Source organism: Electrona antarctica (genome assembly GCF_951216825.1).
Source record: "Electrona antarctica genome assembly, chromosome: 16".
NCBI lineage: Eukaryota > Metazoa > Chordata > Actinopteri > Myctophiformes > Myctophidae > Electrona > Electrona antarctica.
Genome location: NC_136797.1, coordinates 8,017,072 through 8,041,078, shown reverse-complemented (window position 1 = coordinate 8,041,078; position 24,007 = coordinate 8,017,072). Strand labels below are relative to the sequence as shown.

General features: G+C 49.4%; 2 protein-coding genes across 2 annotated transcripts; both read left to right on the top strand.

The window, feature by feature from the left end:
• Positions 1-2,700: 2,700 nt before the first annotated feature.
• On the top strand, positions 2,701-13,878 carry hapln1b (hyaluronan and proteoglycan link protein 1b; the record flags this gene model as incomplete). Its single annotated transcript, XM_079524773.1, has 5 exons — positions 2,701-2,815; positions 8,160-8,323; positions 9,185-9,383; positions 12,253-12,555; positions 13,272-13,878. 5 exons carry the CDS (start codon positions 2,701-2,703, stop codon positions 13,559-13,561), a joined length of 1,071 nt encoding a protein of 356 aa, XP_079380899.1. The 3' UTR covers positions 13,562-13,878.
• Positions 13,879-20,412: 6,534 nt separating this feature from the next.
• Positions 20,413-23,082, top strand: LOC306940316 (coatomer subunit gamma-2-like; the record flags this gene model as incomplete). The annotated part of the gene is made up of 1 exon (XM_079525336.1): positions 20,413-23,082. One exon carries the CDS (start codon positions 20,413-20,415, stop codon positions 23,080-23,082), a length of 2,670 nt encoding a protein of 889 aa, XP_079381462.1.
• Positions 23,083-24,007: the final 925 nt, after the last annotated feature.

The following is a 24,007-nucleotide window of genomic DNA, read 5'->3' as shown; positions in this document are numbered from 1 at the left end:
CCCTATAGGGGACACAGGGAGAACATGTGAGGGTACCTACCCTATAGGGGACACAGGGAGAACATGTGAGGGTACCTACCCTATAGGGGACACGGGGAGAACATGTGAGGGTACCTACCCTATAGGGGACACAGGGAGAACATGTGAGGGTACCTACCCTATAGGGGACACAGGGAGAACATGTGAGGGTACCTACCCTATAGGGGACACAGGGAGAACATGTGAGGGTACCTACCCTATAGGGGACACGGGGAGAACATGTGAGGGTACCTACCCTATAGGGGACACAGGGAGAACATGTGAGGGTACCTACCCTATAGGGGACACAGGGAGAACATGTGAGGGTACCTACCCTATAGGGGACACGGGGAGAACATGTGAGGGTACCTATACCCTATAGGGGACACAGGGAGAACATGTGAGGGTACCTACCCTAGGGGACACGGGGAGAACATGTGAGGGTACCTACCCTAGGGGACACGGGGAGAACATGTGAGGGTACCTACCCTAGGGGACAAGGGGAGAACATGTGAGGGTACCTACCCTATAGGGGACACAGGGAGAACATGTGAGGGTACCTACCCTAGGGGACACAGGGAGAACATGTGAGGGTACCTACCCTAGGGGACACGGGGAGAACATGTGAGGGTACCTACCATAGGGGACACGGGGAGAACATGTGAGGGTACCTACCCTATAGGGGACACTGGGAGAACATGTGAGGGTACCTACCCTAGGGGACACGGGGAGAACATGTGAGGGTACCTACCCTATAGGGGACACGGGGAGAACATGTGAGGGTACCTATACCCTAGGGGACACAGGGAGAACATGTGAGGGTACCTATACCCTATAGGGGACACAGGGAGAACATGTGAGGGTACCTACCCTAGGGGACACGGGGAGAACATGTGAGGGTACCACTACCTACCCTAGGGGACACAGGGAGAACATGTGAGGGTACCTATACCCTATAGGGGACACAGGGAGAACATGTGAGGGTACCACTACCTACCCTAGGGGACACAGGGAGAACATGTGAGGGTACCTATACCCTATAGGGGACACAGGGAGAACATGTGAGGGTACCTACCCTAGGGGACACGGGGAGAACATGTGAGGGTACCACTACCTACCCTAGGGGACACGGGGAGAACATGTGAGGGTACCTATACCCTATAGGGGACACAGGGAGAACATGTGAGGGTACCTACCCTAGGGGACACGGGGAGAACATGTGAGGGTACCTACCCTATAGGGGACACAGGGAGAACATGTGAGGGTACCTATACCCTAGGGGACACAGGGAGAACATGTGAGGGTACCTACCCTAGGGGACACGGGGAGAACATGTGAGGGTACCTACCCTAGGGGACACAGGGAGAACATGTGAGGGTACCTACCCTAGGGGACACGGGGAGAACATGTGAGGGTACCTACCCTATAGGGGACACAGGGAGAACATGTGAGTGTACCTACCCTAGGGGACACAGGGAGAACATGTGAGGGTACCTACCCTAGGGGACACGGGGAGAACATGTGAGGGTACCTACCCTAGGGGACACGGGGAGAACATGTGAGGGTACCTACCCTATAGGGGACACTGGGAGAACATGTGAGGGTACCTACCCTAGGGGACACGGGGAGAACATGTGAGGGTACCTACCCTAGGGGACACGGGGAGAACATGCAAGGGTACCTACCCTATAGGGGACACAGAGAGAACATGTGAGGGTACCTACCCTAGGGGACACGGGAGAACATGTGAGGGTACCTACCCTAGGGGACACGGGGAGAACATGTGAGGGTACCTACCCTAGGGGACACGGGAGAACATGTGAGGGTACCTACCCTATAGGGGACACGGGAGAACATGTGAGGGTACCTACCCTATAGGGGACACTGGGAGAACATGTGAGGGTACCTACCCTATAGGGGACACGGGGAGAACATGTGAGGGTACCTACCCTATAGGGGACACGGGGAGAACATGTGAGGGTACCTACCCTATATAGGGGACACGGGGAGAACATGTGAGGGTACCTACCCTATAGGGGACACGGGGAGAACATGTGAGGGTACCTACCCTAGGGGACACGGGAGAACATGTGAGGGTACCTACCCTATAGGGGACACGGGAGAACATGTGAGTGTACCTACCCTAGGGGACACGGGGAGAACATTTGAGGGTACCTACCCTAGGGGACACGGGAAGAACATGTGAGGGTACCTACCCTAGGGGACAAGGGGAGAACATGTGAGGGTACCTACCCTATAGGGGACACGGGGAGAACATGTGAGGGTACCTACCCTATAGGGGACACGGGGAGAACATGTGAGGGTACCTACCCTATAGGGGACACGGGGAGAACATGTGAGGGTACCTACCCTATATAGGGGACACGGGGAGAACATGTGAGGGTACCTACCCTATAGGGGACACGGGGAGAACATAGGAGGTTGGCTTCACTGGACCTGCATGGGGGAACTGGAGGGGACATAATGTTGGAGAAGATCAGATTATTGAGTGCCTTGTAGAGATAAGCACTTTATACCTGGTTGTACGCTGTGTCACACAAGACGATCTGCAAGCTGACAGCGTTATTTGCTCTGCGGTGAGGCGACACTATAACACATGCAGTGTCTCTGACGCTGTCTCTGTCTCTCTGCAGCGATCGGAGCCCAGCCTGGTGAACCAAGATGATTCCTGTGCTCCTCCTGTGCGCCTCCTGTGTCGTCTCACTGAGTGTGGCGGCAAGCAACCTAGACGCACTGTACCCTGACCTGGAGCTCTCTAGAACCATCTACGTCCAAGGTACAAGCAGGGAACTATGTCGCCATGTTCTGTGTGTGTGTGTGTGTGTGTGTGCGTGTGCGTGCGTGCGTGCGTGCGTGCGTGCGTGCGTGCGTGCGTGCGTGCGTGCGTGCGTGCGTGCGTGCGTGCGTGCGTGCGTGCGGAATTGTGACCCCCAAGAAGTGAGTTCAAACAGTAGGCTGTTTATGCAAATAGTGAGTGAATTATTCATTCTTTGCATAATGCTAGGATTTCAACGCCAGTACATTTCATACTTACTGTACACAGTAAAACAGTGTTTATCATAATATCCTCCAGCCGGTTTCCATCAAACTTGTTATTCCCCTCTTACGAGGAGTTAAAAGAAAACACAAACTCTCTAATTATGCTATTTGAATAAAAACATGTTTGTCATTATGATGATGAGGAGAAAGTCATTCTCACGCCTTTTCATGTCAAGCACCCCCAGTTCAGGCCACGAATATTTGTCCACCCACAATAAGGATCCATTTGGTTCCATTTGTATAGTGTTAGTTACAGACCCATATATCATCCTGATATCTGAGGGGACTGAGAGGAGAGGGGGGGTGGGGGGGTGGGGGCGGGGGTAGATAATTGGATATATTGTTCTATTTGTCTCACACATTAATCTCAATTTAAATACGGTAGGTTTGAAGAGCTTCATGTTTAAACGACTTTAATTTGATGACAAGCACGCACGCACGCACACACGCACGCATGCACACACGCACATTATTGCCCACATCTAAATGTGTGAAGAATTGTGTGTGCGAATTGTGTTCTGTCTGTCTGTCTGTCTGTCTGTCTGTCTGTCTGTCTGTCTGTCTGTCTGTCTGTCTGTCTGTCTGTCTGTCTGTCTGTCTGTCTGTCTGCCTGTATGCCTGCCCGTCTGCCTGTATGCCTGTCTGTCTGCCTGTATGCCTGTCTGTCTGCCTGTATGCCTGTCTGTCTGCCTGTATGCCTGTCTGTCTGCCTGTATGCCTGTCTGTCTGCCTGTATGCCTGTATGCCTGCCCGTCTGCCTGTCTGTCTGCCTGTGTATGCCTGTCTGTCTGCCTGTGTGTCTGCCTGTATGCATGCCCGTCTGCCTGTATGCATGCCCGTCTGCCTGTATGCCCGTCTGTCTGCCTGTATGCCTGTCTGCCTGCCTGTATGCCTGTCTGTCTGCCTGTATGCCTGTCTGTCTGCCTGTATGCCTGTCTGTCTGCCCGTCTGCCTGTCTGTCTGCCTGTATGCCTGTCTGTCTGCCTGTATGCCTGTCTGTCTGCCCGTCTGCCTGTATGCCCGTCTGCCTGTCTGTCTGCCTGTATGCCTGTCTGTCTGCCTGTATGCCTGTCTGTCTGCCCGTCTGCCTGTATGCCCGTCTGCCTGTCTGTCTGCCTGTATGCCTGTCTGTCTGCCTGTATGCCTGCCCGTCTGCCTGTCTGTCTGCCTGTATGCCTGTCTGTCTGCCTGTGTATGCCTGCCACTCTACTTTACCGTACTGCGTTATATTATGTAATCCACCAGAGATTATTTGTATTGACTTCTTTACATTCTTAAAGAAATCAATGAAGCAGAAAATGAAGAGCGACTATAAAGCTTGTAGAGAATTTGATTAGGGACTGTGATTGGACGATGTGATTAGAGGATGTGATTAGACAATAGTTGTTGTTGAAACTGAACTGAAATGAGGAGCTGATAACTAGACCCCGGGGGCGGGGCCATAGCTTTCTTTCTGTATATCATTGTATGGACAGTTGCTTATGATTAGTTCATAGGAAAATAGTATCATTGTAAATAACAGATTGCGATTGGTGGATATAGGAAGAAAATATCCTTGTATGACAGATTGTGATTGGTGATGCTTAGGAAGATATATCATTGTATAATCGTTTGTGATTGGTGGATATAGGAAGATAGTAGAGTTAGAGTTAGTTAGAGTTGATAGGGACAGACAGACAGACAGACAGACAGACAGACAGACAGACAGACAGACAGACAGAGGCGCGCGCACACACACACACACACACACACACACACACACACACACACACACACACACACACACACACACACACACACACACACACACACACACACACACACACACACACACACACACACACACACACAGACTGATAGAAGAGAAGAGAACTTCTTAACTATGTCTCCACGGTTAAGAGTTACGGGCCATAACTGAATGGGTAGAGAGAGAGAGGCCACCTGGGAGTTGCAAGATCAAAGGTCCCCCCCCCCCCTCATCCTCCCCCTCCCCGGCCTGCCCAATCTATCTGACCCTGAGCAAGGCACTTAGCCCTGAACCGCTCCCCTGGGTAGAATAGATACATTATTTTACCCAGGGGGGAGATTCAGAGGATGCCGAGGACAGATTCTATATAGGCTACACTACAGTACAGTATATGTGCAATGGTACTGTAGCACAGGGGTTCTCAACCCGTGGGTCGCGACCCCTAGGGGGGATCGCAAAATTATTTTGGGGGGTCCCCAAATTATTATTCTTTTGCAAGTGAATGGCTGGAAAATGGAAATGAAGAGTTTACACAGTACACAGAGTACATCCATACACTTTCATCTGGTTTCAGTATTTATTTATGCTATATTTTCTCTATTATTAAGGTTATTTTTGCAGTCAGTTTGTATTGGGGGCGGGGAGGGGGGCGGGGCGGGGGTCCCGAGACATGGCCAAAGCATTTCCGGGGTTCCCCAGCCAAAAACATTGAGAACCCCTGCTGTACCTGCGCTGTACCCCAACCACAACTGCATGGAACACAATTATTACTATACTTAAAGTCTTGCCTGCCCATCTATTACCAGTAATACAGCATTACAGTACATCTAAAGGAAATACTGTATTGATCCTCAGGAGGAAATTGTAATCTACAGCTGCTCTCATCAGCAAATCATAACACAGAGGGCAATAAGCAATATGTCAAATCAAATCAAATCAAATCAATTAATGCCAGCTGAGTGTTAAAGTTTTTAATGGCCACAGCAGGCAGTATAATGACCAGGCTGTGCCTCTCATTTCAGCATAATGAGTCTCTCACTTGAATGTGCTCCTTCTATTGACCTGTCTGTCCACCGTGGGCGGTCTGTCCACTGTGGACAGGCAGGGAGACAGCTGTCTGTCTCTCAGTGTGGACAGACAGGGAGACAGCCTGTCTCTCACCGTGGACATGCAGGGAGACAGCTGTCTCTCATCGTTGGACAGGCAGAGAGACAGCTGTCTCTCATCGTGGACAGGCAGGGAGACAGCTGTCTCTCATCGTGGACAGGCAGGGAGACAGCTGTCTCTCATCGTGGACAGGCAGGGAGACAGCTGTCTCTCATCGTTGGACAGGCAGGGAGACAGCTGTCTCTCATCGTTGGACAGGCAGGGAGACAGCTGTCTCTCATCGTTGGACAGGCAGGGAGACAGCTGTCTCTCATCGTTGGACAGACAGACAGGCAGGGAGACAGCTGTCTCTCATCGTTGGACAGACAGGGAGACAGCTGTCTCTCATCGTTGGACAGACAGGCAGGGAGACAGCTGTCTCTCATCGTTGGACAGACAGGGAGACAGCTGTCTCTCATCGTTGGACAGGCAGGGAGACAGCCTGTCTCTCATCGTTGGACAGACAGGGAGACAGCTGTCTCTCACCGTTGGACAGGCAGGGAGACAGCTGTCTCTCACCGTTGGACAGACAGGGAGACAGCTGTCTCTCACCGTTGGACAGGCAGGGAGACAGCTGTCTCTCACCGTTGGACAGGCAGGGAGACAGCTGTCTCTCACCGTTGGACAGGCAGGGAGACAGCTGTCTCTCATTGTTGGACAGGCAGGGAGACAGCTGTCTCTCATCGTTGGACAGGCAGGGAGACAGCCTGTCTCTCAGTGTGGACAGGCAGGGAGACAGACAGCTCTCTCTCATCGTTGGACAGGCAGGGAGACAGCTGTCTCTCATCGTTGGACAGGCAGGGAGACAGCTGTCTGTCTCTCAGTGTGGACAGGCAGGGAGACAGCCTGTCTCTCACCGTGGACAGGCAGGGAGACAGCCTGTCTCTCACCGTGGACAGGCAGGGAGACAGCCTGTCTCTCATCGTGGACAGGCAGGGAGACAGCTGTCTCTCATCGTTGGACAGGCAGGGAGACAGCCTGTCTCTCATCGTTGGACAGGCAGGGAGACAGCTGTCTCTCATCGTTGGACAGGCAGGGAGACAGACAGCTGTCTCTCATCGTTGGACAGGCAGGGAGACAGCTGTCTCTCATCGTGGACAGACAGGGAGACAGACTGTCTCTCATCGTGGACAGGCAGGGAGACAGCTGTCTCTCATCGTTGGACAGGCAGGGAGACAGCTGTCTCTCATCGCTGGACAGGCAGGGAGACAGCTGTCTCTCATCGTGGACAGGCAGGGAGACAGCTGTCTCTCATCGTTGGACAGGCAGGGAGACAGCTGTCTCTCATCGCTGGACAGGCAGGGAGACAGCTGTCTCTCATCGTGGACAGGCAGGGAGACAGCTGTCTCTCATCGTGGACAGGCAGGGAGACAGCTGTCTCTCATCGTTGGACAGGCAGGGAGACAGCTGTCTCTCATCGTTGGACAGGCAGGGAGACAGCTGTCTCTCACCGTTGGACAGGCAGGGAGACAGCTGTCTCTCACCGTTGGACAGGCAGGGAGACAGACAGCTGTCTCTCACCGTTGGACAGGCAGGGAGACAGCTGTCTCTCATCGTGGACAGGCAGGGAGACAGACAGATGTATGTAACAGGCCAATGATATTGCACTTGAGAATGTATGCTGCTATACAATATATTGACCGATTCTGTCATGGACATGTCGAGGTAGTTTAGATTTTAATATATATTTGTGTTAATCTATATGCAGTTTAGTTTTTCCCTTCACACAGGGCCGCGGGAACATACTGTATTTTCAGTAAGAGCTGCTGAACGTTTAGGAGGGGGTGCACGCGCATTTTCACGCAAAAAAGTGGCTTTTACTTTACCTCTCCACACGCACACAAGTTATATGAACAAACAAACAAATACAGCATATTTATTATTAGGCCTAGTAACAGAAAATAGTTTTGATTTAAATTATTATTATTTTCCCCCTCCTGTCCAAGGGGAGCTGTGCCTGGGGGGAGGCCAGCCCCCCCCCAGCACCACTACTTCCCTTAGCCATGCCTTCACATGCCTTTTACTTTGCAATTGGTATGGCTATGGCTTACGAATTAAGTTGAACCATCGTGTACCTATTCTCTCGGTTTGCTCTGAATACCTGCAACCATGTCATGCTGCTGATAAAAAGTAAAAGTGATGTCCACAACCAGCTGTGCCGTAATAACCGTTAGCTCTCTCGTTGCAGAGAATGGCCCTCAGTTGTCGGTGCTCTCGGAGCACACCAAGGTGGTGTCACAGCGAGGGGGAAACGCCACCTTACCATGCAAGATACAAAGGGAAGAGTCACTGGCGCCCAACCCCAAGATGAGGATCAAATGGACCAAGCTGACCGCAGACTACCTGAAGGAGGTCACACTGTTCATTTTTTTTATCTTAGTTTTTAGTTATAGTCTTTTGAATAGTTTTCATTTAGTTTTAGTTACATTTTAGTCACCTGGAATGTTGTAGTGTTAGTCTAGTTTTAGTCAAATAAATATCAGTTTTAGTAGACTAAATCTACAGTTGATTTAGTCGACTAAAATGTATTTTGTGCGGGCCTTGATGCCGTCATAATGACAGATTTTACACTTGCTGAAAATAGCCGATCTACAAGCTTGTAGATCGGCTATTTTCGGCATGCAACAAAGTGTAAAATGACTTGTGTCTTTTACGTTTACGTTTTTTTATTATATTATATATTTTAGGAGCATGTCATGTGGTCTACTTGCACAGCCCTATATGTATACTGCAGTGATGTAAATAGGTTTTCAATGTAATGAGTCCCGGGATGCAGGGATGGTCTTTTAGATGAGTCCCAGGGACATTTTATGAGTCCCACTTCAACAACGTTAGGAGTCATATTTTGCCATTTTTACAAATTGCAGCATTTAACTCCCATTGCATTTTATATGGTTATAATGTGGTTATATTCATGTAGAAAACAGAAGAAGAAATTATTATTATAACTAAAGCTAGCAAAATAAACTAGAATAAAAAACAGTACAGTAGTACAGTAGTGCATCCCGTGGATGCAGAGGTCGTTGTTTTATTGCGTCCCTTAACTATAAACTGCGTTTTGGGATGCAAAATGCACCCTATTTTAATCTCTGATACTGTGATCTACTGGTAGATCGCGATCTACCTTTTGGGCACCCCTGGTATGGGGCTTTCAAGGACGATCGATCATTGTGCGATAGATGTGTTGAGCGCCTCCTTGTGGTTGTATTGCAGGTGGACGTCTTCGTCTCCATGGACTTCCACAAGAGGAGCTACGGCCGCTTCCACGGGCGCGTCTATCTGCAGAGCTCCTCCCCCATGGACGCCTCGCTGGTCATCACCGAGCTCACCCTGGAGGATTATGGGAGATATAAGTGTGAGGTCATCGACGGCCTGGAAGACGGAACGTCAGTGGTGTCTCTGGACCTCCAAGGTAAAAAAAAAAGAAGCACAATTTTATATATATAAGCCGCTGCGAGCCTATTCCCGGCCCCCAACACTGTAAAGCAGGCGTGACGATGGAGAGGGACACTATATTTCCACACTCACTCCAGAGGGACACATTGCATATCACTGTCGTAGCAAAAATAGCCGAGCTTGCAGCTATTTTTGCTATTATTTGAATTGGAATCCTGAAAAGTAACCTTTTTTATTTAATTTCAAATGCATTTAGTTATAGTTATATGTTAACTTTATGAACTAAATACAAATACATTGGACATGGGAAAAAAAAGACAATTACATTTTAATACTAGTAATAATTAGCTGAAATCAATAATATATCAGTATTCTGATATTAACCTGTGGGCCACATTAAGTGGTGGTGGGGCTGCATGTGGCCCCTGGGCCGCCAGTTGCCCATGTACAGTATGCTGTAGTGTAAAGCATAACACTTTACATTTTGGTGAACTTGCTCTTATGGTTTGGTTTCACTGAGTGTTCGTTCAGCTTGTAAGCTGGAGCAGCTTGTCCTTGTGCTCCGGTAGTCTCAGGGTTGTGGTCGGACTAAATTTAGCAACTATACCCCCCTCCCCCCCCCTCCCCTCCTCTCCTCCTCTCCTCCTCCCCTCCTCTCCTCCTCTCCTCCTCTCCTCCTCTCCCCTCCCAACTATACCCCCCTCCCCCCCCCTCCCCTCCTCTCCTCCTCTCCCCTCCCAACTATACCCCCCTCCCCTCCTCCCCTCCTCTCCTCCTCTCCCCTCCCAACTATACCCCCCTCCCCTCCCCTCCCCTCCTCTCCTCCTCTCCCCTCCCAACTATACCCCCCTCCCCTCCTCCCCTCCTCTCCTCCTCTCCCCTCCCAACTATACCCCCCTCCCCCCCCCTCCCCTCCTCTCCTCCTCTCCCCTCCTCTCCTCCTCTCCCCTCCTCTCCTCCTCTCCCCTCCCAACAGACCTATTTACAACTATACCCCCCTCCCCTCCTCTCCTCCTCTCCCCTCCCAACTATACCCCCCTCCCCTCCTCCCCTCCTCTCCTCCTCTCCCCTCCCAACTATACCCCCCTCCCCTCCCCTCCCCTCCTCTCCTCCTCTCCCCTCCCAACTATACCCCCCTCCCCTCCTCCCCTCCTCTCCTCCTCTCCCCTCCCAACTATACCCCCCTCCCCCCCCCTCCCCTCCTCTCCTCCTCTCCCCTCCTCTCCTCCTCTCCCCTCCTCTCCTCCTCTCCCCTCCCAACAGACCTATTTACAACTATACCCCCCTCCCCTCCTCCCCTCCTCTCCTCCTCTCCCCTCCCAACAGACCAACTATACCCCCCTCCCCTCCTCTCCCCTCCTCTCCCCTCCCAACCCCTCCTCCTCTCCCCTCCCAACTATACCCCCCTCCCCTCCTCTCCTCCTCTCCTCCTCTCCCCTCCCAACAGACCTATTTACAAACAGAGACAGACTTTAGATCAACTATACCCCCCTCCCCTCCTCTCCTCCTCTCCCCTCCCACTCCTCTCCTCCTCTCCCCTCCAACTATACCCCCCTCCCCTCCTCTCCTCCTCTCCCCTCCCAACAGACCTATTTACAACTATACCCCCCTCCCCTCCTCTCCTCCTCTCCCCTCCCAACAGACCTATTTACAACTATACCCCCCTCCCCTCCTCTCCTCCTCTCCCCTCCCAACTATACCCCCCTCCCCTCCTCTCCTCCTCTCCCCTCCCAACTATACCCCCCTCCCCTCCTCTCCTCCTCTCCCCTCCCAACAGACCAACTATACCCCCCTCCCCTCCTCTCCTCCTCTCCCCTCCCAACAGACCAACTATACCCCCCTCCCCTCCTCTCCTCCTCTCCCCTCCCAACAGACCAACTATACCCCCCTCCCCTCCTCTCCTCCTCTCCCCTCCCAACAGACCAACTATACCCCCCTCCCCTCCTCTCCTCCTCTCCCCTCCCAACTATACCCCCCTCCCCTCCTCTCCTCCTCTCCCCTCCCAACAGACCTATTTACAAACAGAGACAGACTTTAGATCAACTATACCCCCCTCCCCTCCTCCCCTCCTCTCCTCCTCTCCCCTCCCAACAGACCTATTTACAAACAGAGACAGACTTTAGATCAACTATACCCCCCTCCCCTCCTCTCCTCCTCTCCCCTCCCAACAGACCTATTTACAAACAGAGACAGACTTTAGATTAGAAAGAGTTTGGACAATGTCTCCAGTCTTTAAATGCACAATAAGAATCACACCCGAGTGAATTGAGGGGCGCTCTTACATCATCATCATACATCATCTAATTCCGGCCAGTCAGAATTTGCGTCCTCACCTTCGTCTCCGTTGTTTGTGTTACGCAATGTTTGTGTTTACACACTCAACATTGTCCATTCATTGTCAATGGCATTTAAAGGTATATTCAGTGATTTCACTTCATTCAAATATCACTTATTTTTGGATAATCCTCCCTACCATAGAGTGTGCTGACCATATAAGGAGTTCCTCCCTGTCCCCAGTGAGCCCCTGGGGTCAAAAAAACCCTAGTTTCAGTTTTGGTGGCGGGTGGCAAAGCCTTCATCCAATCAGGATGAGAGGGACTTTCCTAATCATGATCGAGTGGGGGCACATGCTGTTGGCCTGTTGCACTTCCCCCCACTGTAGTGCGTGTGCATGTGCACATTTTGTTACCGGGGCGGACTGGGTGGTTTTCCAAATCACCCAAATCACTGAATGCTCCTTTAATGTTTGTGTTGGGGATAAAGCTGGTGTTGCACTCACACTAAAAGCTGTACATAGGAAGGCCTCAAAAATAAATACATAGGGCTTTGGAAAACAAGAAACTAGATGTTTCTAAATCTCGTCTCACGCCTTTCTAACCCACTAGGCATCGTGTTCCCCTACTTCCCTCGACTGGGTCGCTACAACCTGAACTTCTACAACGCCGAGCGGGCGTGTCGCGACCAGGACGCCATCGTGGCGTCCTTCGACCAGCTGTACGAGGCGTGGCGAGGAGGGCTGGACTGGTGCAACGCCGGCTGGCTGAGCGACGGCTCCGCCCAGTACCCCATCACCAACCCCAGGGAACCCTGCGGAGGCAAGAACACCGTGCCGGGGGTCCGCAACTACGGCCTGCGAGACAAGGACAAGAACCAATACGACGTGTTCTGCTTTACTTCCAACTACAAAGGTACAAAATCACCCAAGACAAAATGAAAAGAAAGACATGGCATCTCTGCCTTTTTAGGAGACGGAAACAGGTTGGAGTCTATTATTTGAGTGAATGTGAACCAGTGGCGTTCCAGGAATTACATTTTGGGCAGACAAGATGAGTTAATTGTCGTCTCCCCGCGCACAATCAGTGTAGCACTAAAGGTTTTCAAAGAGATATACCTGCCAGACAGTAGGATACAAAGGCTGAAAGGCATACATTTGCATTCCAATGGGTGATTGAGGGTCACGCTCTACCGCAACGGCCAATCAGCTGTCCACTAATAGTTCTCAGGTCTTGTTTTTGTCCTCTCTTTTTTTCTCAGTGTATGGATTTTGGCAGAAATGGATTTGGACAGGCTTATTGTAGATACGCCACTGACCTGATCATGAACACAGCTTCTGAACTCTTTAACACTTTGACTTCTAAACACGAGTTGCTCGAGTTAATTAATTGTAGAACACTTCCCCTGCGGTTCGCGAGTTGCCCGAGTTATGTTTTCATTGTTTAATCCACGTTTTAATCAGTTTTAAGTCATACGGGCAATCCAGAGTTTACGCTAAATTCCATTGTTAATCCGGGCCTGCGTATTGCCATAATGAACCAATATCGTCCATGTATCGTATCGTCAACCAACCGTGTATCGTGATGCGTATGATCGTATCGCTGTTAAAAGGTATCGCTACCCCCCTCAGGTCGATTCTACTACCTGATCCACCCCACCAAGCTGACGTACGACGAGGCGGTGCACGCGTGCCAGCGGGACGGCGCGCAGATCGCCAAGGTGGGCCAGATGTACGCCGCCTGGAAGCTGCTGGGCTTCGACCGCTGCGACGCCGGCTGGCTGGCCGACGGCAGCGTCCGCTACCCCATCACACGCCCGCGGCGCCGCTGCAGCCCCACGGAGGCGGCCGTCAGGTTCAACGGCTTCCCCGACAAGAAGCACAAGCTGTACGGAGTGTACTGCTTCAAGGGGCCCAACTGAGACGGGACGGGACGGACGGGACGCGTGGAGCGGAGCGTCACTCCACTCCACTCTACTCGCACACACGCTTATGTCAGTCTGAGCAAAAAAACAACAAACAAGTACACGCACGCAAACGTGCACAGGCACACACACACACACACACACACACACACACGCGCAGACACGTGCACACGCACGCGCACACACACACACACACACACACACACATACACAGACCCACAAGTCGTTCAGGTTTTGCTATCGTGAGGATTTTTGGTCACCACGTGGACAGTAATACCTTGTGCACACACGCACGCACGCACGCACGCACACACGCACACACACACATACGCACACACGTACACGCACACCACACACAAGAGAACCAACGAGCGAGAAGGAAGAGAAAGCCTTGGAAAGGGTGTATCTGGTATGAACAAAAACACATTAAACTGTGATATGATCCTTTATTTTATGAAGATGAGTGTTGTTGTTGTCAGTTATGTTCAAGAAACCATGTTTTTTTGGGAATCTTAGGACCTGTTTAATCTCCGAGGAGTACAGTAGTAGTTTACACACATATATTTAAGGTTCATTCTATATTTGATCAAATTCCTATGCAGGGCCAGAGATACTGTACAGTAGGTTACCATGGAAACGGCTGTCAACATAGCTGTAGTGACAGTGTCAACAACAGAGGACTTGGCGTGTCACATGACTATAGGGTCACATGACTAGAACAACTGAACATTAAAGGGACATTTCACCCCTCTTGCAGCCAGATCTTATTTTCATTATGTTATGTTTTTATGTGGGTAATGTGTTTTTAGATATTTTAGTATTTCAAAGTGTCCATGATGTCAGGGACACTGGGCTCACTTCCTTCCTGGACTACAATTCCCATAATGCTTTGATGCTCCTCCTTGTGGATAGGGGGTGGGCTGTCTTACTGAGACAACATGTAGTCCAATGTTAATTAAATAAGGTTAGGAAGCGAAGACAGTACGGTGGACTCCATGTTGCTCCCTAGGAAAGAAACATGCGCAATGGGATATATGCAGCCAACACTTCCAGCCTACTTGGCCTCAATTGCGCATGTTTCTTTCCTTCCAGGGAGCAACATGGAGTCCACCGTACGGTCTTCGCTTCCTAACCTTATTTAATTAACCTTGATGTAGTCCAGGAAGTAAGTGAGCCATGATGTCATGGACACTTGTACTAAAACATCTAAAAACACACGTACGACCCACATAAAAAAACACAGGAAACAAGTGTTGTCTCCCAAACATCATAAAAATAAGATCTAGTTGCACGGCAGTGTCGTTGTGCGCTGAAACATCCCAGATCTACAAGCTCACGTCGCATCGGCGCCCAGGCGCGTTGAAAGCTTGTAGATTGCCTATTTTCAGCAAGCGACACCGTCTTGCGGCGAAGCATAAATTAAACATTACAGTACTTTTTTTTGTCATGGTTGGACCGATATTTAGGGCACGTAATGTTTTTGTTTATGTTTTTTGTTTATTTTTTTTAATGTAAAACAACGAAGCCAACAAAAGCTTAACACAGCTCAAATAATCTCTGCTGTCTTGAGTTATCAAGGTGCTATTACTTTGTACTTCATCATAACTTCGTCAGTATTTTATTTTTTATATTAATGTATTGTGTACGGACCAAACATCAATCTCATCACGGAAAATGGATACAAATCGAATAGAAAGCCATTAACGTTGTTTAAATAGAAACTACATAGAATACGAGTATCTTGAATAATGTTACTGTTAATGCATATTTTTTTATATATATAGAAATATTTACCTTATTGTTTTTCTTTTTTTTCCTTCTCAAACTATACCAGATTCCCTAGTTTAGTATTAATACCTGATTTAAAGGGATAGCTTTCTTCGCCTCCATGAGTATCCCTTTAACTCTATTGAAAGAAAAAACAAAACAAAATATATATATATATACTATATATATATATATACTTCTTTTTGCACTTGCACATACAAAAGATGCCCAATACGCCTATGATATGGTTAGTTGGTCACAAAAGATGCCCAATACGCCTATGATATGGTCCGTTGGTCACAGGGGGTTGTAGGCAGATGTACGGTATGCCCCTTTACAGCAATAGAAAATGCCTGGCATAAAAGTACAGTACTGTGCTGAAAGAGCGTTAACTCTATACCAGGGGTGGGCAACTGGCGGCCCGGGGGCCACACGCGGCCCCCACCTTCACTTAATGTGGCCCTCAGGTTAATGTCAGAATACTGATATAATATTGGTTTCAGCTGTTTACAATTCCTGCGGGTCATGCAAACATGACCCGCTTTCATTACTTCAGTCTAAATTAGTAGCTCAATGCTTCAACACAAGTATAATTAAAGGCATTTGAAATGACATAAAAATGTTAATTTTCAGGATTCCAATTAAAAAATAGCAACAATTCAAGATTTCAATTCGAATATAGCAAAAATAGCCAATCTACAAGCTCGCGTTTTGAGCTTGTAGATCGGCTATTTTTGCTACGACAGCAATATATGGCCCTACGGAGTGAGTGTGGAAATATATTGGCCCTCTCCATCGTCAAAGTTGCCCACCCCTGCTCTATACAGTACAATGACAGTGCTCAGTAGATCTATTACTGCTGCTGCTTCTGCATCTCAGTGCTTGGCTTGGAGTTGAACCTAGACTGCAGAGCATGACGACTTTAAATCAGAACACATAACAGTAACAGCCGGGCAGCTCCTACACTACAGTATATAGTTTTAGATCATTAAGAAAAACAGAAAACCTTCAGAAACTGCTATTTTTATACAAATAGTTTCTTAGAGTGAATGAGTAAAACCAGAGCCTGTGCGAGCATAGTTTTTTTTTTTTCCTCTCTTCCTCACAGCATTTGGCTATAGAATCGCAAACTAAAGAGTAAGACCTATATTTATGCTAGCTACGAGTAGACTACAGTTCTGAAACCTACCTGGGGTTGGAGGGTATTGAGGGATATACACTCCCACGTAAGCCAATATCAGAATTAAAGGCCAGTGGAGCTACATTTATTCAGGTTGGACCCGGTGTCTAATTTAGGCTATTAGTCTGTTGTACAACTAAGTATAGATCAGGTTTTTAAGAGAGGTTTAAAACTAAAGACAAGCTGAAATTGTATTTTTGAGAGTTATTCCATGAAAGATTCCATGAAGTGATGTATTTCCTAGTCTAGTGCAACATGAGCTGAGTGTGGATCAGCCAGTCAGGCTGATGGGGTTGGGATTGAACTTGATGCATGATGGAGCTTTGAAATGTCCTGCTGACTGACGGCGCCAGCTGTAGGCACTTCCCCCCCGGCTATGAGCACTCATCCTGGGCATGGCGAGGACCGTGAAACTCCTGGAGGTTCATCTCGCTCCAGCTGCAAAGTAAAAAAGAAAATATCAAACAAGGCAGTGTGGCTGAACCAAAGTTTCTGTTACATGCGTTGAATATTTCACACGTCAAGTTGTTTCCCCGAAATACTTTTGTGTACTATTTAGCTTTAAAATTAGAAGATTTGTGACATGTCTACAGTTGTTTCTTAACTGTGTGAGTCTGTAGATGGACATATCCCCATGTGGAAGATCCATTGACAGGTGACATGATATTTCTCAGCCATCTGATCTCTTTCAGGGCTCTTTCTGCCTTGTTCCGCCCTGGTTCCGCCTTGTTTATGTTGAATTTGCTAAAACATCATTTTTGGAAAAAATGTAACTAAAAACAAACATCATGTGCCCCTGCAGTCACCATTCTGCACCTGTGATGTTCCTTTTTTACTGACACCAAGTTTAAAATAAGAATAGAATTCACAGAATATCAATACAAAGCAACAGAAAAACCTGTTATTTCAAGTGGTAGTGGATGGAGAGAAAGGATTTTTGTCCAACCATGAATCAAACGGCAACCAATGGGTGCGAAGAGGGGCACAACCACGGGCGGGACTTGCTGATGTAAAGCACGTTTTTTTTTTTTTGATTGGAAGTAATCAAGATTGGAATATTAAAAAATAATAATGTTTTTCATATAGTTTGTCTCCAATATGGCTATGGATATGCTCCAAAAGGGTGAATAACATGTGATTTTATTTCAGCTTGTCTTTAAGTCGTCCTCTCAGCTGAACACATTCACGGTAAACGCTTCTCTAGCAGATATCAAAGAACTGCTGGACAGACTCATAAATATTCCTTTATATTAGTATGATTAGTCTCAGCCATTGTAACACTGTTTTCCTTGCCAACAAAGCACAGTCAGTCGGGAGTGATTTGGGAGTGATTTGAAAAAGTTCTCAGGATAAAGAAAAAAAGAAACAAAACATTTGTGAAGAACAGTAAATGTTGTACTTCTAGGAGTCTTATCACGGTGTTACTATTACAAACATGGAAGCAGAGTTTATTTCTTTTCCCATCCGACTATATTATTTTATTTCAACTGATTTGTCTGTCTATGTAAAAGATTCAGTTTGTTCACATTTTAAGGAAAACAGAGTTGTAAGTAGTAGGCCTATGGCATAGTATATGTCCATTTTACTGTCTGTAGGCCTGCTATGGTACAGTATCACTTTCTGTAGACCTATGATACAGTATTATTACTGTCTGTAGTCCTATGGTAAAGTATGTCCATTGTTACTTTCTATAGGCCTATGGTACAATTTCCAATGTCCATTTTAGTCACCAGGAGTCTTGTTTGTTACTAAAGTATGAAAAGGAAAACTTTATGGACCCAAAGTGAAATAAAATACAACTATAGACAATTCAGCGTGTTTGGCTCCTGTCGTCATTATAGTGACCTCTGACCTCTGACCTCTGACCATCCTGTCATCATTATAGTGACAAAATAGCGACAAATAAGCGACATAAAAGCGACAAATAAGCGACAAATAAGCGACAAAAAAGCGACAAAAAGCGAGAAAAAAAAGAATATATATTCAAATATTTGCGTCACATTTTCACGATTTTTCAAAAATCGCAGATCTACAAGCTCATAGCGCGGCACTCAGTGCCGCGCTACGAGCTTGTAGATCTGCTATTTTTGAGTGGTGCAACCACTCCAAGGAACAGCAATGTCCGTGTTAACCTATAAGTACTGCACCCGTTCATACTCTTTGTTGATAGACTGTTGATAGACTGCCATTATAAAGATGGATGCATATAATGTTTTATACACTTAGGACGTATAGGGCAGTATTATGCGTGTCTTAAGTACCTTAAGGTCTTATGACTTAACTTAAGACCTGGAGGCGTGGTCAATGCCATTTGGCTATTCTGAGTGGCCAAATGGCATTGATCACGCCTCCAGGTCTTAAGTTAAGTAATAAGACCTGGTACTTAAGACACGCAAAATACAGCCCATAGGGCCTAAATCCTACTCCTCCTCCCAGCCAACACTCACTGACAGGTGGTTACCCCCCCCCCCCCCCCCAGAGAGGACGTATAGGGCCTTAGTCCTACTCCTCCTCCCAGCCAACACTCACTGACAGGTGGTTACCCCCCCTCCCCCCCCCTCCCCCCAGAGAGGACGTATAGGGCCTTAGTCCTACTCCTCCTCCCTGCCAACACTCACTGACAGGTGGTTACCCCCCCTCCCCCCCCCCCCCCCAGAAAGGACGTATAGGGCCTTAGTCCTACTCCTCCTCCCTGCCCCCCCCCCCCCCCCCCAGAGAGGACGTATAGGGCCTTAGTCCTACTCCTCCTCCCTGCCATCACTCACTGACAGGTGGTTACCCCCCCCCCCCCAGAGAGGACGTATAGGGCCTTAGTCCTACTCCTCCTCCCAGCCAACACTCACTGACAGGTGGTTACCCCCCCCCCCCCCCCAGAGAGGACGTATAGGGCCTTAGTCCTACTCCTCCTCCCAGCCAACACTCACTGACAGGTGGTTACCCCCCCCCCCCAGAGAGGACGTATAGGGCCTTAGTCCTACTCCTCCTCCCAGCCAACACTCACTGACAGGTGGTTACCCCCCCCCCCCCACAACGAGCTTCTCGTTGTGAATGTTGGGGAGGGGGTCGTAGGTACCCAGATGCTCTATGTATTTGCCGTCTCGTGCCCTTTTGTTGTAGGCTGCCGCAATTCTGTAGAAGGGCCTGTTTGTGGCCAGCGAGAGCCAATCTGATGACAACATATCCCCCATGGTATTTCTGTAGGAGGGTGGATGAAAGGTGCACCATGTTTTCTTTTTGAATTACATCCTTTTCGGCAGTGGATAAGTGAAGCTAAGATATGGTAGCTACAGTATATAACTGATGTCATAGACTGGCCTAGACTCGATATTTGGGCATGCCTGACACAAACCTCCATATTTGGGCATGCCTGACACAAACCTCCATATTTGGAGCATGCCTGACAACTGACACAAACCTCCAAATATGGGCATAAAAGGGACACAGACACAGTCACAATGGGTATCTGACAATGGGTAGGCCTATGGTGGGGCATTACTAGGCTACTACAGTAGCATAAACTATATATAGTTCAAATGAATGGAGGTATACGTTGACATTTTGAGCACCCTGGTTACTCAACACTGACCAGTAGACAGCACGAGCACGGTTTCTATGGTTACTCAACACTGACCAGTAGACAGCACGAGCACGGTTTCTATGCCATCCATATTTGTTGATCATTAGGTTGCCACCATGGTTCTTTCTGGCCGTCGCACTACAGTATAGAGCTGCGTGGAACTCCATATTTGGGCCTTGCTGACGTCATATTTGATGACGTAGACGTGACGCCGCTATAACAGCCCCATATCCTTCGGCGACGGGTATTTTTCCTTCATAGTGTTCCTTCTCAGCCGGCTTCCAAAACAGCACTGGTCACCTCGCTGAGTTTTATGTCATCAACATGATTCATAACCTCGACAAGAAGAAGGACGATGACGACGGTAGAGGATGGAACCCTTTCCAGCACCTGGAGAAGACCGTGGTGCTGCAAGAGGCGCGTGTCTTCAACGAGACCCCCATCAAACCCAGGGTGTGCCTCCGCATTCTCACCAAGATCGTCTACCTCCTCAACCAGGGGGAGCACTTTGGGACCACCGAGGCGACGGACGCCTTCTTCGCCATGACCAGGCTGTTCCAGTCCAACGACCAGACCCTGAGGAGCATGTGCTACCTGACCATCAAGGAGATGGCCAACATCGCAGAGAACGTCATCATCGTGACCAGCAGCCTCACCAAGGACATGACGAGCAAGGAGGCCACGTACAGAGGACCCGCCATCAGAGCCCTGTGCAGGATCACCGACGCCTCATCGCTCCAGGACATCGAGAGGTACATGAAGCAGGCCATCGTCGACAGGGTGCCCAGCGTGTCCAGCTCGGCCCTGGTGACGTCACTGCACATGGTGAAGAAGATGAGTTGTGACGTGGTGAAACACTGGGTGAACGAGGCCCAGGAGGCCGCCTCCAGCGATAACACCATGGTCCAGTATCATGCCCTGGGCCTGCTGTACCAACTGAGGAGGAACGACCGCCTGGCCGTGTCCAAGATGCTCGGCAAGTTCACCTCCACCAAGTGTGGCCTCAAGTCTCCGTTCGCCTACTGCGTGCTCATCCGCATTGCCAGCAAACTGCTACACGAGACGGAGGGAGGAGGACACGACAGCCCGGCGTTTGACTTCATCGAGAGTTGCTTGAGGCACAGGAACGACATGGTTGTTTACGAGGCCGCCTCCGCCATCGTCCACATGCCGAGCTGCACGAACAAGAAGCTGGCCCCCGCTGTCTCCGTTCTCCAGATCTTCTGCAGCTCGACCAGAGCTGCCCTGAGATTTGCCGCGGTGAGAACGTTCAACAAGGTGGCGATGATTCACCCGTCCGCGGTGACGGCGTGCAACTTTGAACTGGAGAAGCTGATAACGGACTCGAACTGCAGCATCGCCATGTTGGCCATCACCACCCTGCTGAAGACGGTCCGAGAGAACGGCGTGGACGTCCTCATGAAGCAGGCCTCCTCCTTCGTCTCGGAGAGCCGCTCCGACGAGTTCAAGGTGGTCGTGGTTCAGGCCATCGGCGCTCTGTGTCGGAAGTATCCCGGTAAGAACAGTGTCATGATGGACTTCCTGTCCAAAATGCTCAAAGACTTTGGCGGCTTTGAGTACAAGCAGGCCATCGTGGACTGCATCATCGGCGTCATCGAGGAGAACCCGGAGTGCAAGGAGGCGGCGCTGGCTCACCTGTGCGAGTTCATCGAGGACTGCGATCACATGGCGCTGTCCACAAAGATCCTGCACCTGCTGGGCAAAGAGGGCCCGCTCTCGCCCTCGCCGGCCAAATACATCCGCTACATCTTCAACAGAGTGGTGCTGGAGAGCGAGCCGGTCCGCGCAGCCGCCGTCAGCGCCTTGGCGAAGTTCGGGGCCCAGAACGACGACCTGCTGCCCAGCATTCTGGTTCTCATGCAGAGGTGTATGATGGACAGCGATGACGAAGTGCGCGACAGAGCGACCTTCTACATGAACGTCCTGAAGCCGAAAGAGGAGGCCACCTGTTCCGAACAGATGACCCTCAACGCCACCTACATCTCCAGTGGTCCGTCGCTGTCTATTCCTGACCTTGAGAAGTCTCTCTACCAGTACACCATGGAGCCCTCTGAGAAACCGTTCGACATGAAGACGGTTCCTTTGGCCACCGCTGAACAGATGACCGGAACTGCTTCTGCTGCCACCAGCAGCAGCAGCAAGCTTTCGGTGAAGCCGGCCAGCATATCATCATGCCAGGACAGTTACCGGCAACAACTGGCAGGCATCCCAGAGTTCCAGGCGCTGGGTCCCCTCTTCAAGTCTTCCGAGGCCATTCAGCTGACGGAGGCCGAGACAGAGTACGTGGTGCGCTGCGTCAAGCACACCTTCTCCACACACCTGGTGCTCCAGTTCGACTGTGACAACACGCTCAACGACCGTATCCTGCTGAACGCGTTGGTGCAAATGGAGCCGCCGGAGGGCTACGAGGTGCTCCATTGCATCCCCGCCGCCAGCCTCTCGATCGGTCAGCCCGGATCCTGCTACGCCCTGGTGCGCCTGCCCGAGGACGACCCCACCGCCATGTCGTGCACGTTTGGCTGTACTCTGAAGTACCTGGAGAGACCCTGCGATCCCAGCACTGGAAAGCCAAACGACGGCGGTTACGAGGACGAGTACATGCTGGAGGATTTGGAGTTGACCGTGGCGGACCACTTCCAGAAGGCCCCGAAGCCCGATTTCGAAGCGGCCTGGAATGAGGTCGGAGGCGAATTTGAGAGGGAGGAGACCTTCGCTCTGGCCTCGGTGCGGACGCTGGACGAAGCGGTGGGAAACATCGTCAGGTTCCTGGGCATGCAGCCGTGTGAAGGGTCGGGCAACGTTCTCGCCCAAAAGAACTCCCACATCCTGTTGCTGTCCGGCGTGTTCCGGGGGGGTCACAACGTTCTGGTTCGAGCCCGTCTGGCTCTGCTGGCCGACAGCGTCACCATGCAGGTGACGGTGCGCAGTGGACACGAGACCGCCGTAGAGGTCATCCTGGCGTCCATGGGTTGAAAGGTCACTGACCTCCTATAGCTCTGGTCCATAGCCCTAATGCCGTTGCATTAGAGCTACTATGGGACTTTCAATGTATTGCCCTCGCATGAAATGCAGACCAGCCTCTCTACTTCTGCTAAAATAAAAAGATCGATTTCGCTACTCACCAATACAAAGATGGTTTTGGTCATTAGAAAGACTACTTTCCCCAGTGGATACACTCTTGACCCCCGCCACACATATAAAATGCACAATTTTTGGCCAGAAAATGATTTTTTTTCACCAGAAAGAAAAATGGGATTTTCTCTTGGCAATATCGGTAGAGGGCACAGTAACTAAAAGTATTTTCTTCCGGTGAGAAATAAATCCTTTTCTGGCCAAAAAATGCATTTTATGTGTGGTGGGGGCTCAGAGTGCGTCCACCGGGGAAAGTAGTCTTCCTAATGAACAAAACCGTCTTTGTACTGGTGAGTAGCGAAATCGATCTTTTTATTTTAGCATGAAGTCGAGAGGCTGGTCTGCATTTCATGCGAGGGCAATACATTGAAAGTCCCATAGTAGCTCTAAACGGTGCAACGGTAGCAACGGCATTAGCTACTGCATGACCTCCTACGTACATGCCAACCCAAACTTGGTTCCACAATTACAATTTAGGCATTTAGCAGACGCTCTTAATCCAGAGCGACTTACATTAAGCAATAACAAAAAGCATGGCATACATCACATGTATAAAAAGTAGTTATCATGAATCATGCGTAAACTAAGAACGTAACAGTGGAGTATCTATGTAAACTATACATACTATACTATATAATATATTATACATGTGTACTATAAAGTGCTATGACTACATAAAGTGCAATTCTAGAGCTGTCTACATAACAAGCTATAAGTCTGTTTAAAATACTATCTAAGTCTACATAATGTGCTATCTAAGGGGATA